The sequence below is a fragment of the Centruroides sculpturatus genome, unplaced genomic scaffold (genome assembly GCF_000671375.1).
Source record: "Centruroides sculpturatus isolate CEXI.00-Female unplaced genomic scaffold, Cexi_2.0 scaffold445, whole genome shotgun sequence".
In the NCBI taxonomy this organism is placed as follows: Eukaryota; Metazoa; Arthropoda; class Arachnida; order Scorpiones; family Buthidae; genus Centruroides; species Centruroides sculpturatus.
This window is the reverse complement of record NW_019384683.1, coordinates 105364-122801: the sequence shown is the minus strand read 5'-3', so window position 1 is coordinate 122801 and position 17438 is coordinate 105364. Positions and strand designations below refer to the sequence as shown.

The window sequence follows — 17438 nt, the reverse complement described above, 5'->3', positions numbered from 1 at the left end:
TGCGCGAGACCAACCATTGTTTTCTGTGCTTAGGCCAAAACCATACCACTCGCAATTGTCCCCGACGAGGAAAACGGACATGTCGACGATGTGGACGCAATCATCACGTTTCGATATGTGAGACAGACTCAACGCAGACTCACACGACAGTCGCTGCTAACAGACCAACACCACCTATGACCCAACCCGCAACATCTGCACCGGGGTTTGCTCCCTCAACTATTAGCACAACTCGAGCCACAGTGAGTAAAATTGACGTGCACTCAGACTTTACGTATCTACAGACAGCTCGAGTTTGGGTTCATGGAGCAAAGGGCACCGCAAGACAAGTTAGATGTATCTTAGACCCAGGAAGCCAAAGGAGTTTCGTTGGCACCCCCCCTCATTGACTCGCTAGAACTGGAAGTGATTGGATACGAACCGTTGGCAATTCAAGCCTTTGAATCTGATGCTAGTACCTACACATCACGTCGTCGAGTGCGACTCACTCTGTCCAGCTGTGTCAGCAGATTTGCTACATCCTTAATAGCTGCAGAATCTTCGAATACTTACCTCCCTCATCCGACCGTATCACAGTTCGCCTATCCCGTCAGAGAGATGCCACCACTAGAACTTGCAGATCCACAGCAGGAGTCATGTGATTTACCCATTGAAATACTAATTGGATCCGACTTTTATTGACGATTTGTCAAAACGGAAAGCCCTATTCGCATAAATGACACTCTGACATTAGTTCCATCGCACTTTGGATGGATTTTGAACGGTAATCGGACTAATGTCTCGATTCACCCAGTACAGGTTAATAGTATTACAACTCCTTTGGACCCGATACTACGATCAATGTGGGATCTGGATACCCTCGGCATCCGAGAGTCGGAGGAGAAGTCGTTGACCGTCCATGATGCACATCTGCTCGACGGCTTCCGTCAATCGTTCCGGATCAAGGGAGGAAGGGCAGAGGTCCGTCTGCCCTGGAAGCAGAACATCCGCCTCACAGATACAAACCGCACAACTGCTCTGCGCCGTTTTGAGTCCCTACGTCGCAGATTCAGCAAAGATATAGAGTTCAGCAATATGTACACACGCCACATGCTCAACTACTTCTCCAACGGTTATGTGGAACGAGTTGACGAACAAGCAACATCACAACAGACCTACTACTTGCCACATCACGCAGCAATCCGAAGTAAACACAACATTTCCAAATGGCGCATCGTATTTGATGCTTCTTCTCATGTGAAAGGACACCCTGCCCTCAATGATGCCTTGGAAGTGGGTCCCAACCTGATGCCGGACATCATAGCGACACTACTCCGCTTTCGTCTTCACAAAAGGGCATTAGTGGGAGATGGCAGTCAAGCCTTCCTCCAGCTAACCTTGCACCCCGACGACTGAGATGTCACCCGCTTCTTCTGGTTTAAGGTGGTCACCGACGAAAAGAGGCATCTACACACTATAAAGGAATTGGCTGTCTACCGGTTCCAACGCCTGCCTTTTGGACTAGCTTCCAGTCCATTTCTCCTGTCAGCCACCCTCCGGGAACTTGCTGCCAGCTGCACAATCAGCCATCCCTCAGCTGCCCACATACTGGACAAAGGTCTATATATGGATGACTTTTCAGCAGGAGACAATACCGACCCCGCTGTCATACAAATATATCGGGACATTACAGATATGATGGGTCAGATCCAGCTTCCTATGGCAAAATGGGCTACCAATTCGGAATTGCTGAAGAAGCTATGGGAAGACACAAAGATAGCATATGCCCAGAAAACACGAATTCTCGGAGTAGACTGGGACACCGCAAAGGACGAATTCGCCATAGACTATAATGACGTCGTTTCAGATGCGGTGGAACGCCCCGGTACGAAACGCCTGCTACTTGCCGCAACATCCCGTTTCTATGATCCTCTCGGATTATTCGCACCCGTCTCCATTACCGGGAAAATCATTTTCCAAGACACTTGGCTCCGCGGACTCCAATGGGTTGAAGTCCTGCCAGCAGACATCTCAACTCATTGGAAACACTGGGTAAAAGACCTACAGCATTTGTCATTTGTGTCCATACCAAGATGGATCAAAACGACAAAACTTAACCTACATCTAACAAAAATCCACGTCTTCTGTGATGCTAGCGAGCGTGCCTATGGTGCTGTCATTTACATCCGTACCAATCTTCCATCAGGCATTTCCACATGTCTTCTCTGCAGCAAAGCTCGTCTAGCCCCCATCAAAAGGGTTACCTTACCTCGGCTAGAACTGCTTGCAGCCCTGGTGGATTGTCGCCTGCTAAAATACGTTACTACTGAAACCAACCTTCAAAGAGAGGGCGCTGTCCTTTGGAGTGACGCCAAGTGATCTTAGGTTGGATTCGTGGACACCCCAATCGATGGAAGACCTTTGTACAAAACCGAGTGACGGAGATTCAAAGCATCACCAACCCAAATCAATGGCGCCATTGTCCCGGCACAGACAATCCAGCTGACCACTTATCCCGAGGCCTAACGGTGGAACACCTACGCAGTTGCACATCCTGGTGGTGCGGTCCCCCGTGGTTATCACAAACAGAAGAATATTGGCCGGCCAATGACCATCCGACATCATCTGATTGCGCCGCAGAAGAACGCAAACATGTGGTCACCCTGCACACTGCATCCCATATCGAATTGTTAGATACATCTCGCTTCAGTAGCTACATACGCCTCCTCCGAGTAACAGCATGGATCCTCCGCTTCATTACACTTTGTAAAATTCACCCCCGGAATAACCACCCGAAAGGAGAACTCTCAGCAGACGAAGTAAGCTCAGCGAGAGACCACTGGATCAGATCAGTACAGAAGACATATTTCGCTAACGAGTTAATAGCACTCAACTCCGGTACACTCATATCAGAAAAATCACCCATTTATCGTTTCCAACCATTCCTGTCCAATGGGATCCTAAGAGTAGGGGGCCGATTGCAATTTGCAGATGTCCGCGCTTCCACACAGCATCCAATTCTACTAGATGGCCGACACACCTTCACCCGTTTCCTCATCATGGACTGCCACTTACTCCTGGGGCATCTGGGCACTCGTGTGGTTCTTGCCAACCTGAGAGAAGAGTTCTGGATCCTGAGAGCTCGCCAAGTCATTAAGACCGTGCTGCATAGATGCCTACCGTGCCAGCGCCACAGGAGTCAGCCTTACCAAGAAACCGAAGCCCCCCCTCCCTCCTGACTGTGTCAGGAGGGAGGGGGGCATTACCCTCTCCGCCTTTCTCAGTCACAGGGGTAGACTTTGCCGGCCCACTGTGTATCCGAAAGGGTCAGTCGATAGAAAAGTCGTACATTACACTGTTCACCTGCGCCACAACGAGAGCTGTCTTCGAGCATGTCAACAAACAGTTTCCTCCTTTGTTTACAGCGCTTTGTAGGACGACGAGGCCTCCCTCGCAAGATTTACTCCGACAATGCCAAATCCTTCCACGCAGCCTACAAGGAACTACAGGATCTCTGGCAGTCACTCTCTGATAAGCAGCTTGCCCACTACACTGCTCACCACGGCATCACTTGGGTCTTTAATGTGGAGAAGGCGGCTTGGTGGGGAGGATGGTGGGGAGTGTGAAGAGATGCCTCCGCAAGATACTAGGGAAAAATCTGGTAAATGCGGAACAAATGTCTACCGTACTCACCAGGGTAGAAGCCGCCCTCAATAGCAGGCCTCTGGTACACAATTATGACACCGAGGAGCTAGAAGCACTCACTCCCTCTCACTTCTTGATAGGGAAAAGAACCTCTGACCTCCCAGAGCCCAATAATCATACCCCCATTCATGACCTCGTGAGACAGTGGCGTCACCTACAGTCCATCATCGACAGCTTCTGGAGACNCACAATTATGACACCGAGGAGCCAGAAGCACTCACTCCCTCTCACTTCTTGATAGGGAAAAGAATCTCTGACCTCCCAGAGCCCAATAATCATACCCCCATTCATGACCTCGTGAGACAGTGGCGTCACCTACAGTCCATCATCGACAGCTTCTGGAGACGATGGCAAAAGGAATATTTGCTTGACCTACAAAGCTTTCATCAGGTTCGTAGGGTCAGGAAGAAACTGCCACCACCCCGTGAAGGAGCTCTTGTCCTTCTTAGGGAGGATTCGCTGCCTAGACAGATGTGGAGGACAGCCGTAATCGAAGAGCTGATTGCCGGCCGCGATGGTTGCGTGCGGACATGCCGTCTGAGGCTCCCTGATCAGAAGCGCATCAGCCGCCCCATCCAATTGGTCCTCCCATTGGAAGCAGAGGACCAAGGTGGGGAGGATGTAAGGGATGTTACAACGAGCGGGCCCACCAACAGCGAGAGGGAAGAAACATCTGGCAACACCGAGTTGAACGAGACTTCGCACGCTTAGATCGTTGACGGTTGACGATTAACTGTGTAACCAGCCGTACGAATAATAAAGTGTTTCATCCGTATTCTCATCCGTAGTCTCATCCCTTTGGGTTATTGCGCATAGACACGACAAATATAACAGCTGGGAAAGTAAAAATGTTTAAAAAATTACACCTACTCGATAACTACAAAGCAGACAAATCACTATATCAAATTTTATTAGTTGCTTAGATTATAAGTGAAATTACAAATGTAAGAATACTGTATGCTTTCCTTACCCCTTAAAGTGTCTAGCATATCGCCTTCATAACTTGACATTTGAACTCTCACCACCTAAACCCATCTTCATCTATCCTTTTGCTTATAATAACAGTTTCATTTTTCTTTTTCATTACTTCTGCCAGGGTCATATTTGATGAATTAATAATTAATTAGCATTTGTGTTTTGTATCCCATTCACTCTGTTTGCTATTTAAAATTCAATTAAAATGTGATTTTTACAGCTGAAAACATAAGTAATATACTGTATATATATATATATATATATATTTTAATTATATATGTACTGTATATATACGTTTAAGTATTTTCACATTCCTAAGGCAAATTTGATGTTTTTGTAATCCCATTGTATTCTTTCACTATATGAAGACTGCATTAAAATACAGTGTGGCTGCCAGCATATACCTCCCAATAGTGGACATTGAAATAGTGACAAATTTCTTGGTTTCAATGGTGTTCACTATTCGGAGGTTATACTGTCTATGTTTGTACAAACAGTATTTTCTTATATTGATATCTTATATATATATATATATATAAGATATAGATTCTGTTAGTAAATCTATACCTTTGCATGTAAATTAGAAAGACAACAGCAAGCAACCAAGATCTAAATAACTGTGTAATACAGGCGATTGGTAACAAGTTCTATCATATAAACTCAACTTGTTTAAATGAAGATATGACCATTGACAAAATCATAAACCTAGTTAGCCTGTTAGAGAACAATGACTAACATAAAAATAAAAATTCATTGAGAACCATTTAAATTTATGCCTAGTGTTTGAGAGTTACTTTTTTGTGATATTAGTTGATTAAAAAATGTTTGGAGAAAAAAGAAGTTATGATATTTGATTTTCATTAAGTTTTAATAAGATCTTTGCTATAGTCAAGTTGTCATATCAATAACATTCTATTCATTGTACAAACTTATAACTTTATATGTTAACAATTATTACAGTAGTCTTAAATCATGTAAGCATGCAGAAATTAATCTTAATCAATGAATAAAGCAAGATAAATTCTTGGTAGAACATTGATACATTTCATAAAAATCCATTAAACATAGGCAGAATGATTTAACTTAGGAAAATGAGAGTTACAAATTTCCTGATTCCTTGCGAAACATCAAGTTACCTATGGTTTGTAACTCTTCTTCCTAAACCACTCTGCATTTAATAAGTAAATAAATTAATTGTGGTCTGCTTAGACTCCAAGTACGGAAAATTACTTATATTCACATTAGACTAAAGATCTGATCTTTAGTCTAATGTTAATGTATCTAAAATTTTACAATGTATTTTAGTAATTTTACAATATGTCATACATTGTAAAATTTTAGTAAATTTAGTATGATTTTAAAAAACCTAATTAAATTTTTCTTTTAGGAAGGAATTCAACCAATGTGGGAAGATGCCAGAAATAAAAGTGGTGGTAGATGGCTGATAAATATGTCACGTCCTCAACGTTCATCTGATTTAGATAATTATTGGCTCGAAACAGTAAATATAACATGAATAAAATATATTTTCTCTATAATTAAAATATGGTAAACAACTTTTTATTTTTTCAGCTTTTTTGTTTGATAGGTGAAGCTTTTGATGAATTTAGTGATGAAGTATGTGGAGCAGTAGTACAAATAAGGCCAAAAGGTGATAAGATTGGTATTTGGACATCACATACAGATCATGCAGATGCTAATATTAAAATTGGGTAATTAGTTTTTATCACATATTAATGTTACCTTGCAAATTTTCTTGATGTACATATTAAACTTTTTTTTACTTGAAGTATAATTCATGAAAAATAAAACTTCAAAAAATGTAATTTTTTAAAATTTATTTTAAGTTCATAAAAGAAAAAAGGTGTAAATAATCTTCATTAGAGTATAAATCTTTTTGTTAAAGTATTTATTTTGAAATTCTTTTTTAAATATTTATAAAATGCAAAAGAAAAACATATACGAAAAGACAAAAAAATATTTAAATCTTGATTATTAAAACCTTAGTTAAATTTTACTTTGGAATAATGATTGTGTAATTAGGTTTGATTAATATTTGTAAATCTCCTTGATTACAATAAATTTCAGAAGAGATCAGATTACTTGTTATTGAATGGAGATAGGCCTTTAAAGTTTTATATTATGCATGTAAGGCAATTCATAGAACAATTTTTTAATTTTCATGTAAATATTTAAAAATTGAGTTTTAAAAATTACATTACACTCTACAACAGAATAAATTTTCAGTAATCTTTCTTCAATTTTTATCAGCTGCTCAATTAGTAGACACTCCTAGGAGTAAAATAAAATTCCTGTAGAAGTTAACTAAACTGACTGATTATATATTGATTGTTTTTATTGTATTCAACATCAATTACTCAATTGTAAATAATTTATTGGTCAATTGTTCAAGATTGTGCTAAACACTTAATTCCTGCACATAGTTTGTGGGCTGCAGCTTGGCAGGTCACAATTAGGCTGACATTTAGCATTACTGTACTAAACAATTGATTCACTGAATTTTAGAATCAGCTTAACTCTGTGCAATACAGTTATCAAAATTGAGGAAAACTTTAATTGGAGCTTCAATATAGGTCAGGGTTGAAAATTTTTCTCTCTTTAAACTGGAAAAAAACTAACTGATAATTGGGTTAATATGATATTATTCTGATTTTTGTCTCTCTATATTTTTTCAATTAGTGATAAAAGCAGTTTAAGTTTAAAGATTGTAAAATGATTATGATTATAAATATAGTTTATTTACTCTAACTTAGTGCATGGCTAGGAGAAGAGATTCGGTTTCCTTTTCTCTCTGCTGGGTAAAATATATCCGTCTGTGGTTTTTCATTCTTCTAATATGACAGGTCGAAAACGTAGTGAAAATAAGTGAACATCAAAGAAGTTTTAAGAGATTAAATTATTTATTCACCTGAACAATTAAATTCATGTAATTGATTTCTGACTAAATCTTTTACTCATATCGCTAATGTCTGCCATATTAACTGTAAAAAATGAACAACAAGGTGGAGCATATTGCTATTCAACCAATTATTGAAAACATGGTTAATTAAATACAAAATCATTAAATTATATATATATCCTTTTTTCTATTTGTAAGTTTTATTCCTTTAATTACTACCACTGACAATTAAATAATTTTGAAACATCATTGCTTCTTATGAATTTAAAGTTTTAGAGGAAACTATTTTTTATGTAAGATGTGCCCAAGTTTAGAATAAACGAACTACAGTAATTATAATTTTATAATAATTGATATGTAATTTGAAAATAGTATTTTGTTTGTTTTGACCTTGTTGTTGAAATATAACAGTATATTTTAATATGTTCAAAGTATAGTTTTATGTTTAACATTAAGGTTACATATAATTAAATTATAAATCTACATGTGTTTTGATCCTATTAAATTTTAATTTTTCAGTTGTAAATTAAAAGAAAGATTGAATATACATCCACAGTGCATGATTGGCTTTCAGGTTAGTATCAGATTTAATTAAAATNTTAAATATTAACAAATATTTATCTGATAATTTTCAAAGACTAACAAATAAAAATAATATTTAATGAAATTTATGTACACAGCATTTCAAAATTTACTAATTGCTTTTAATTTTAAATTATGGCAGTAATTAAAATATTTAAAGTGTGTACAGTCGACCCCCCTATAACACTGTTGATAATTTTGTTTTATATGAATTTCATGTTGTACGAGTCACTTAGATTTTACAAATACATAAGCCGTTCATATGTATTTGTAAGAGCTAAGTGACTCGTACAACATGAAATTCATATAAAACAAAATTATCAACAGCATTATAGGGGGTCAACTGTATATACAAAATATATAAATTTAGCACTAAAATTTTAATAAAGACAACTTTCATGATATTCTTTATTTTTAAAGCTTGAAGAAAGTCATAAATTTTGTATTGATGGTAAAAAATGAGAATACATTTTATCAAGGATACAAATTTAATCTGCAGTTAGTTGTGATCTAGAGCAGTTTTCCATCCTGGGATATGTGGAATAAGAAAATGCAGTTTTCAGGGTATACAAAAAATATTTCCAACTAGCTGTTACCCGCAGCTTCGCTCTTGCGGATTTTGCAAGCAAACCTTGTTTACATTCAATATTTCAACAACTGTAGTAATTGTTATTTAACACCTACCGCTAAGAATAATGAGAATTGCTGAGAATCAAACAAACTGTTCTTAATTTGATAAATTTTCTGGAACGTTTACAATCATTCTATAATCGAACCAATATGCAAAAATAAATTCAAATTTAAAACTGTTTGAACATTTAGTTAAAAAATCAAAATATATAAAAAATATTTCGTAAAACTTAGGGGTATTAAATTGAAAAAAAAAATACTTAGGGGTATTAAATTGATAACATTTCAGACATTGGTCTGAAATGTTATCAATTTAATACCCCTAAGTACACAATGAAAACTAAACATAATTAAAAACAAAAAAAATCGCATCTAAAATAGTACAGTAGAAGCCATTCTTCAGGTTATGCCTTAATGCTCTCCCTCTCCCCCTATGGAGGAATTTTGAAAAATTCCTTGCATTTTCAAGACGTACCCTAATTGTGTACCAAATTTCACCTCTAGGTTCTGGAACTTTCTAGAAAAAACGAACATTCTCATGGAAGCGTCACACATTTTCGAAGTCAGCCACTTTCAAACCCCATACCTCTCACACCCTTATAGCTATTGAGACGCAACCACCATAGTGCACGATGGGAGACTTGGGGCCACTACCACGCACAAACCCCATTCATGTGCGATGTGTAGTTTTGGCTGCAGAGTGACATATAGACACAAACATGTCCATTTTTATATATATACTAGCTGCAAGGACCTGCTTCACTGGGTTTTTATTTGTATGTAATATAGTTTTTTTTATATATATAAAAGACTGTTTTTCTAAGTAATCTAGAATCTAGCTGCAAGGACCCGCTTCGCTGGGCAAAAAGTAACTCTAGTGAAGATTAAGATAATTACATTATAGCCAATCTTACATGTTTTCACAGAATGCAAGGATTAGGTTCCCCCTTTCCAGACTAATTAGAGAATTTTTACATGAGTCTAAAAATATGTTCGATTTCCTGCAAAAACTCAAAAAACCGTCTGTAAATCTTGCATGCCACTTTATATTAATAATAACCTTTAGGAAGAATGTGAAATATCTTCTAAGTGAATTTAGATAACAATTTCCTGTTAATTATTTTTGACATGTGATATCTTTATATTATTATTTAGGGTTCTTATTGGTTGTGAAAATTTGTAAAACTTTATGAAATTTTGTTATTCTTTCAAAATCCAGAAATAATATAAAAATTAAAACTTATGGTGGTACCGCCAGAAATAAAAGTGGTGGTAGATGGCTGATAAATATGTCACGTCCTCAACGTTCATCTGATTTAGATAATTATTGGCTCGAAACAGTAAATATAACATGAATAAAATATATTTTCTCTATAATTAAAATATGGTAAACAACTTTTTATTTTTTCAGCTTTTTTGTTTGATAGGTGAAGCTTTTGATGAATTTAGTGATGAAGTATGTGGAGCAGTAGTACAAATAAGGCCAAAAGGTGATAAGATTGGTATTTGGACATCACATACAGATCATGCAGATGCTAATATTAAAATTGGGTAATTAGTTTTTATCACATATTAATGTTACCTTGCAAATTTTCTTGATGTACATATTAAACTTTTTTTTACTTGAAGTATAATTCATGAAAAATAAAACTTCAAAAAATGTAATTTTTTAAAATTTATTTTAAGTTCATAAAAGAAAAAAGGTGTAAATAATCTTCATTAGAGTATAAATCTTTTTGTTAAAGTATTTATTTTGAAATTCTTTTTTAAATATTTATAAAATGCAAAAGAAAAACATATACGAAAAGACAAAAAAATATTTAAATCTTGATTATTAAAACCTTAGTTAAATTTTACTTTGGAATAATGATTGTGTAATTAGGTTTGATTAATATTTGTAAATCTCCTTGATTACAATAAATTTCAGAAGAGATCAGATTACTTGTTATTGAATGGAGATAGGCCTTTAAAGTTTTATATTATGCATGTAAGGCAATTCATAGAACAATTTTTTAATTTTCATGTAAATATTTAAAAATTGAGTTTTAAAAATTACATTACACTCTACAACAGAATAAATTTTCAGTAATCTTTCTTCAATTTTTATCAGCTGCTCAATTAGTAGACACTCCTAGGAGTAAAATAAAATTCCTGTAGAAGTTAACTAAACTGACTGATTATATATTGATTGTTTTTATTGTATTCAACATCAATTACTCAATTGTAAATAATTTATTGGTCAATTGTTCAAGATTGTGCTAAACACTTAATTCCTGCACATAGTTTGTGGGCTGCAGCTTGGCAGGTCACAATTAGGCTGACATTTAGCATTACTGTACTAAACAATTGATTCACTGAATTTTAGAATCAGCTTAACTCTGTGCAATACAGTTATCAAAATTGAGGAAAACTTTAATTGGAGCTTCAATATAGGTCAGGGTTGAAAATTTTTCTCTCTTTAAACTGGAAAAAAACTAACTGATAATTGGGTTAATATGATATTATTCTGATTTTTGTCTCTCTATATTTTTTCAATTAGTGATAAAAGCAGTTTAAGTTTAAAGATTGTAAAATGATTATGATTATAAATATAGTTTATTTACTCTAACTTAGTGCATGGCTAGGAGAAGAGATTCGGTTTCCTTTTCTCTCTGCTGGGTAAAATACATCCGTCTGTGGTTTTTCATTCTTCTAATATGACAGGTCGAAAACGTAGTGAAAATAAGTGAACATCAAAGAAGTTTTAAGAGATTAAATTATTTATTCACCTGAACAATTAAATTCATGTAATTGATTTCTGACTAAATCTTTTACTCATATCGCTAATGTCTGCCATATTAACTGTAAAAAATGAACAACAAGGTGGAGCATATTGCTATTCAACCAATTATTGAAAACATGGTTAATTAAATACAAAATCATTAAATTATATATATATCCTTTTTTCTATTTGTAAGTTTTATTCCTTTAATTACTACCACTGACAATTAAATAATTTTGAAACATCATTGCTTCTTATGAATTTAAAGTTTTAGAGGAAACTATTTTTTATGTAAGATGTGCCCAAGTTTAGAATAAACGAACTACAGTAATTATAATTTTATAATAATTGATATGTAATTTGAAAATAGTATTTTGTTTGTTTTGACCTTGTTGTTGAAATATAACAGTATATTTTAATATGTTCAAAGTATAGTTTTATGTTTAACATTAAGGTTACATATAATTAAATTATAAATCTACATGTGTTTTGATCCTATTAAATTTTAATTTTTCAGTTGTAAATTAAAAGAAAGATTGAATATACATCCACAGTGCATGATTGGCTTTCAGGTTAGTATCAGATTTAATTAAAATTTGATTTTAGTAATATGTAAAGTGAATAAAAGTTTAACACACTAATGTAAATATGAACAAAATATTTTAAAATAGAATATATATGCACTGTATATACAAAATATATAAATTTAGCACTAAAATTTTAATAAAGACAACTTTCATGATATTCTTTATTTTTAAAGCTTGAAGAAAGTCATAAATTTTGTATTGATGGTAAAAAATGAGAATACATTTTATCAAGGATACAAATTTAATCTGCAGTTAGTTGTGATCTAGAGCAGTTTTCCATCCTGGGATATGTGGAATAAGAAAATGCAGTTTTCAGGGTATACAAAAAATATTTCCAACTAGCTGTTACCCGCAGCTTCGCTCTTGCGGATTTTGCAAGCAAACCTTGTTTACATTCAATATTTCAACAACTGTAGTAATTGTTATTTAACACCTACCGCTAAGAATAATGAGAATTGCTGAGAATCAAACAAACTGTTCTTAATTTGATAAATTTTCTGGAACGTTTACAATCATTCTATAATCGAACCAATATGCAAAAATAAATTCAAATTTAAAACTGTTTGAACATTTAGTTAAAAAATCAAAATATATAAAAAATATTTCGTAAAACTTAGGGGTATTAAATTGAAAAAAAAAAATACTTAGGGGTATTAAATTGATAACATTTCAGACATTGGTCTGAAATGTTATCAATTTAATACCCCTAAGTACACAATGAAAACTAAACATAATTAAAAACAAAAAAAATCGCATCTAAAATAGTACAGTAGAAGCCATTCTTCAGGTTATGCCTTAATGCTCTCCCTCTCCCCCTATGGAGGAATTTTGAAAAATTCCTTGCATTTTCAAGACGTACCCTAATTGTGTACCAAATTTCACCTCTAGGTTCTGGAACTTTCTAGAAAAAACGAACATTCTCATGGAAGCGTCACACATTTTCGAAGTCAGCCACTTTCAAACCCCATACCTCTCACACCCTTATAGCTATTGAGACGCAACCACCATAGTGTACGATGGGAGACTTGGGGCCACTACCACGCACAAACCCCATTCATGTGCGATGTGTAGTTTTGGCTGCAGAGTGACATATAGACACAAACATGTCCATTTTTATATATATACTAGCTGCAAGGACCTGCTTCACTGGGTTTTTATTTGTATGTAATATAGTTTTTTTTATATATATAAAAGACTGTTTTTCTAAGTAATCTAGAATCTAGCTGCAAGGACCCGCTTCGCTGGGCAAAAAGTAACTCTAGTGAAGATTAAGATAATTACATTATAGCCAATCTTACATGTTTTCACAGAATGCAAGGATTAGGTTCCCCCTTTCCAGACTAATTAGAGAATTTTTACATGAGTCTAAAAATATGTTCGATTTCCTGCAAAAACTCAAAAAACCGTCTGTAAATCTTGCATGCCACTTTATATTAATAATAACCTTTAGGAAGAATGTGAAATATCTTCTAAGTGAATTTAGATAACAATTTCCTGTTAATTATTTTTGACATGTGATATCTTTATATTATTATTTAGGGTTCTTATTGGTTNTTTTTTCAACTCCATTTGATGTGAAAGTGGAAGATGCCCCTCCAGATGTCCAACTTGAGTTGATAGACATCCAGTGCAGTGATGAATTGAAATCACAGTTCAAAAATTCTAATCTCCTCACATTCTACAAAGAACTGCCAGATAAATCATTTCCAAAACTGAAAGACAATGCTCGATTTTGTGCAAGCATGTTTGGCAGTACCTATGTATGCGAACAAGTGTTTTCGCTTATGAATTTAAACAAGTGCAAAACACGGAACAGGTTAACCAAAGAGAATTTGGAAAATCTGGTTGTTTCAACATCTGCCATTACACCAGACATCAAGAAGATTGCTGCCAGCATCCAATCTCAGCTATCTCATTAATCGCTTGGAGGTCCGGCCCCCAGTCAGTAAACTTAACCCTAATTTGGCCCTTCTTCACAAAAGGTTGTGCATCCCTGTATATATATATATATTATTTTATATCTATACTAATATTATAAAGAGGTAATGTTTGTAAGTTTGTTTGCAGCAGGTAATCTCCGAAACTACTCATTCGATTTCAAAAATTCTTTTACCAATATTTAGAATGGAACCTCAGGGTGGATATAGGCTGTATATTATTCCATTAAACATTCATATAAATTAAAAAATATAATCTAGGTTAAGTCTTTTATGTCAACAGATGGCGCTATGAGTACGACACCCTAAGTTTGCTTTTCTGTGAAAATGAACTAAAGCAGATCATCATCTATCTATCTATATATAAATAAAAATGTAATGTTTGTTTGTTTCTACCGATTCCTTTGAAATTTTGACACAACGCTGCATTCGAATACGCACGTGTTTTTATATAATATACATGTCGAAATCCCCCCTCCGGGAGATGGACAGGATTAAGGCTTACCGTAAAGTACTCTGCTTCTATTTATACTATTTTAGATGCTGTTTTTTGCGTTTTTGATTGCATTTTAATAGGGTACGTCAACAGAATANAGGATTAAGGCTTACCGTAAAGTACTCTGCTTCTATTTATACTATTTTAGATGCTGTTTTTTGCGTTTTTGATTGCATTTTAATAGGGTACGTCAACAGAATATACACTACAAAGGGATTTTTCGATATTCCCCCTGCGGGGGAGAGGGACAGGATTAAGGTTTACTGTGAAGAACTTGGCTTCTATTATACTATTTCAGATGAGGTTTTTTGCATTTTTGATTGCGTTTTAATAGGGTGCGTCAAGAAAATGTACACTAAGGGATTTTTCGAAAAATTCCCCCCCCCCACATGGAAAGTGTTATACATTTATAACAGATACATTTTGAGCCACAACAACGTGTGGTGGGGTCTGCTAGTATATTATAATTAAATATTTAAACTGCAATATTAAGAGCTCCTTGTGTGTACTCCTTAAAAAAGAATTCCAGAATTTTTCACAAATTTTTTCAAAAATCAAAAATAAAACACTAATATTCTTTACTACTAATTATATACAGTAGAGCGTCGATTTTCCGAATCAATTGGGGACTGGAGTTGTCCGGATAACTGATTTATGTACGAAAAAATAGTTTAACGTATCCAATGTCAAAATTTTTATCCGTTGCATGTTGCTTCGCGCTGAATTTTCGTCGATGTTAAGCCTAACAAAGACTATTGTATCGTTAAAAATTATTTTTTTATTTTGTACAAACAAAATAAATATATTGAAAAATATAAAAATAATAAAAAATTATACTTCAGATGTTAATTTAGTATCAAAAACGTAAAATATTTGAGTAGCCCAAGACATAGCCAAAGATTGAAGCGCCACAGCACTGGCGAAAATTTAAATTTGCCGACTGGAATTCTTTCAGATGATTGACTTTCGGAAAATCGACGCTCTACTGTATATATAATTAGTAGTAAAGAATATTAATACTTTTTTAAGGAGTACACACAAGGAGCTCTTAATATTGCAGTTTAAATATTTAATTGTTGATGAAAATGAACCTCAAACCATCTTAAATTTTGAATTTATGCTCCAGAAACTTAAAAACTATTTTTAGCATATGCATTACTGCATCAAGCATTGTGTTCTTTTGTGACTAACAGTCAAAAATGATTGCTCAATAAATTATTAATGTTCATTTTCATCTGAAGATTTCTTCCTTTAAAAGTCATGCTTATTGCAGGTTTAGTTTTGTCCATTACAAATATACTTGACCTAAAATGGGATTTCTCACACAAGTGAGAAATGAGATAATGATGTCAAGATCCAAATTCTCAAGATAAGTTGAGAATTTAGAGTAAGATCTTCCTAGAAGTAAGATGTGCTACCATGCAGTTATCTAGCCAACAAAAGTTAGGAGTCTCAAAAAGTATATTTTTATTTTGCATTTTTTGGTGCTATATTATTTAAAAATTCATAGTTTTGATTTACATTTATATTCTTGTAGAATAAACTTGATCATAATGAATAGTTATTAATGTAGTTATAATAAATAGACACCCACAACTGCCATAAATAATCAGGCTATAATTTATAATTATTATTTCCAAATTATAGCCCGATTATTTATGGCAGTTGCGGGTGTCTGTTTGCTATGCATTGAGTTTCTGTTGGTGTTTATATTTGTGTAGTTATAATAACTATTAAATTAAAAAATATTTTTATTTTAAAAATCATAATGTATATTTAGCTGGATAGTCCATTGTTTTCAATATTGTCTAGTTAAACAAATTTCATTGTCTAGTTTCTAAAGCTTATTTTTGATAGTGAAGTGTGTAGTTAAAAAGTTTTACTGAATGAAATATAATAATTGCATTCAAGACAATTTTTAAAATATCACATTCTGACATCTTGATTTTGAAAATATTAATTTTGTAATGTATAATCTATTCAGCTATTAAATATAATTTTACATTATAATAGTGATGATATAAATTTATTAATTAATTTGCTTTCTAACAGTTAAATTTTTATTTCCAGGCTCATACTGATACTCAATTAAAATTGGGATCATCAGCTAAATATAAATTTCAAGTTTAACTTCTTTTAACTGAATTAATTCTATAGTTTAAGAAAAATGCCCGGAGAGAATGTATGTTATATCCTTATATTCAAATTAGATGATGTGCTGAACGTTCTTAACAGATGGTCAAAAGAAAATACTAATAAATTATCATATTATATAGTATTATAAAACTATTTTATTTTTCCTCAAAACTTTTGTATTATTTTGGTATTAGTTGTCATAGCCATGATGATTGATTGTCATTGGTGTTTGTAGGTGAAAAGCTTACATTTTTTGTTTTTTTTTCTTTTTCATACATTGTTATATTGTTAAGCTACAAATGCCATTAGTCTAATTTATAAAAAATATATATATAATGTGTTTGGTATTTAAAATATTATAATATGAAAATTAGCTTAAGTCTGTCCTGTATTATAAAATGCAAACAGCTAATATTTGTTTTAATTTTGTATATGTTTGTCTTATGTAACAGGATTCTGTATTTAATTTCAATTAAAAGATGTTTTTAATGTATTGAATATATGAAATTAGATATTTAATCATTTAATGAACATATAGACTCTCCTGCTATTAAAATAAAGTTGATAAATGAATTATTTAAGAGTGAAATTTCTCAAATTTTAAATATATGCAGTTTGCAGACCTTTAAGCATTCAAAACAAATATTTTACATAAATTTGCAGAATTTTTATTTAAGGCTAGTACAAAATATAAATGTAAAAATATCAACTTTCAGTTATGCAAACATAC

At 33.6% G+C, this 17438-nt stretch overlaps 1 protein-coding gene and 1 pseudogene across 1 annotated transcript in view; both read left to right on the top strand.

Moving 5' to 3' along the window:
• The window catches only part of LOC111626994 (eukaryotic translation initiation factor 4E-like), a 41887-nt gene extending 24806 nt beyond the window's left edge, over positions 1–17081 (top strand). The window contains exons 4-7 of the mRNA XM_023370533.1: positions 6047–6160; positions 6232–6371; positions 8099–8153; positions 16643–17081. Coding sequence (XP_023226301.1) covers positions 6047–6160; positions 6232–6371; positions 8099–8153; positions 16643–16702 — 369 coding nt within the window. The 3' untranslated portion in view covers positions 16703–17081. The remainder of the gene's footprint in view (positions 1–6046; positions 6161–6231; positions 6372–8098; positions 8154–16642) is intronic.
• On the top strand, positions 124–3806 carry LOC111626992 (annotated as a pseudogene).
• Positions 17082–17438: the final 357 nt, after the last annotated feature.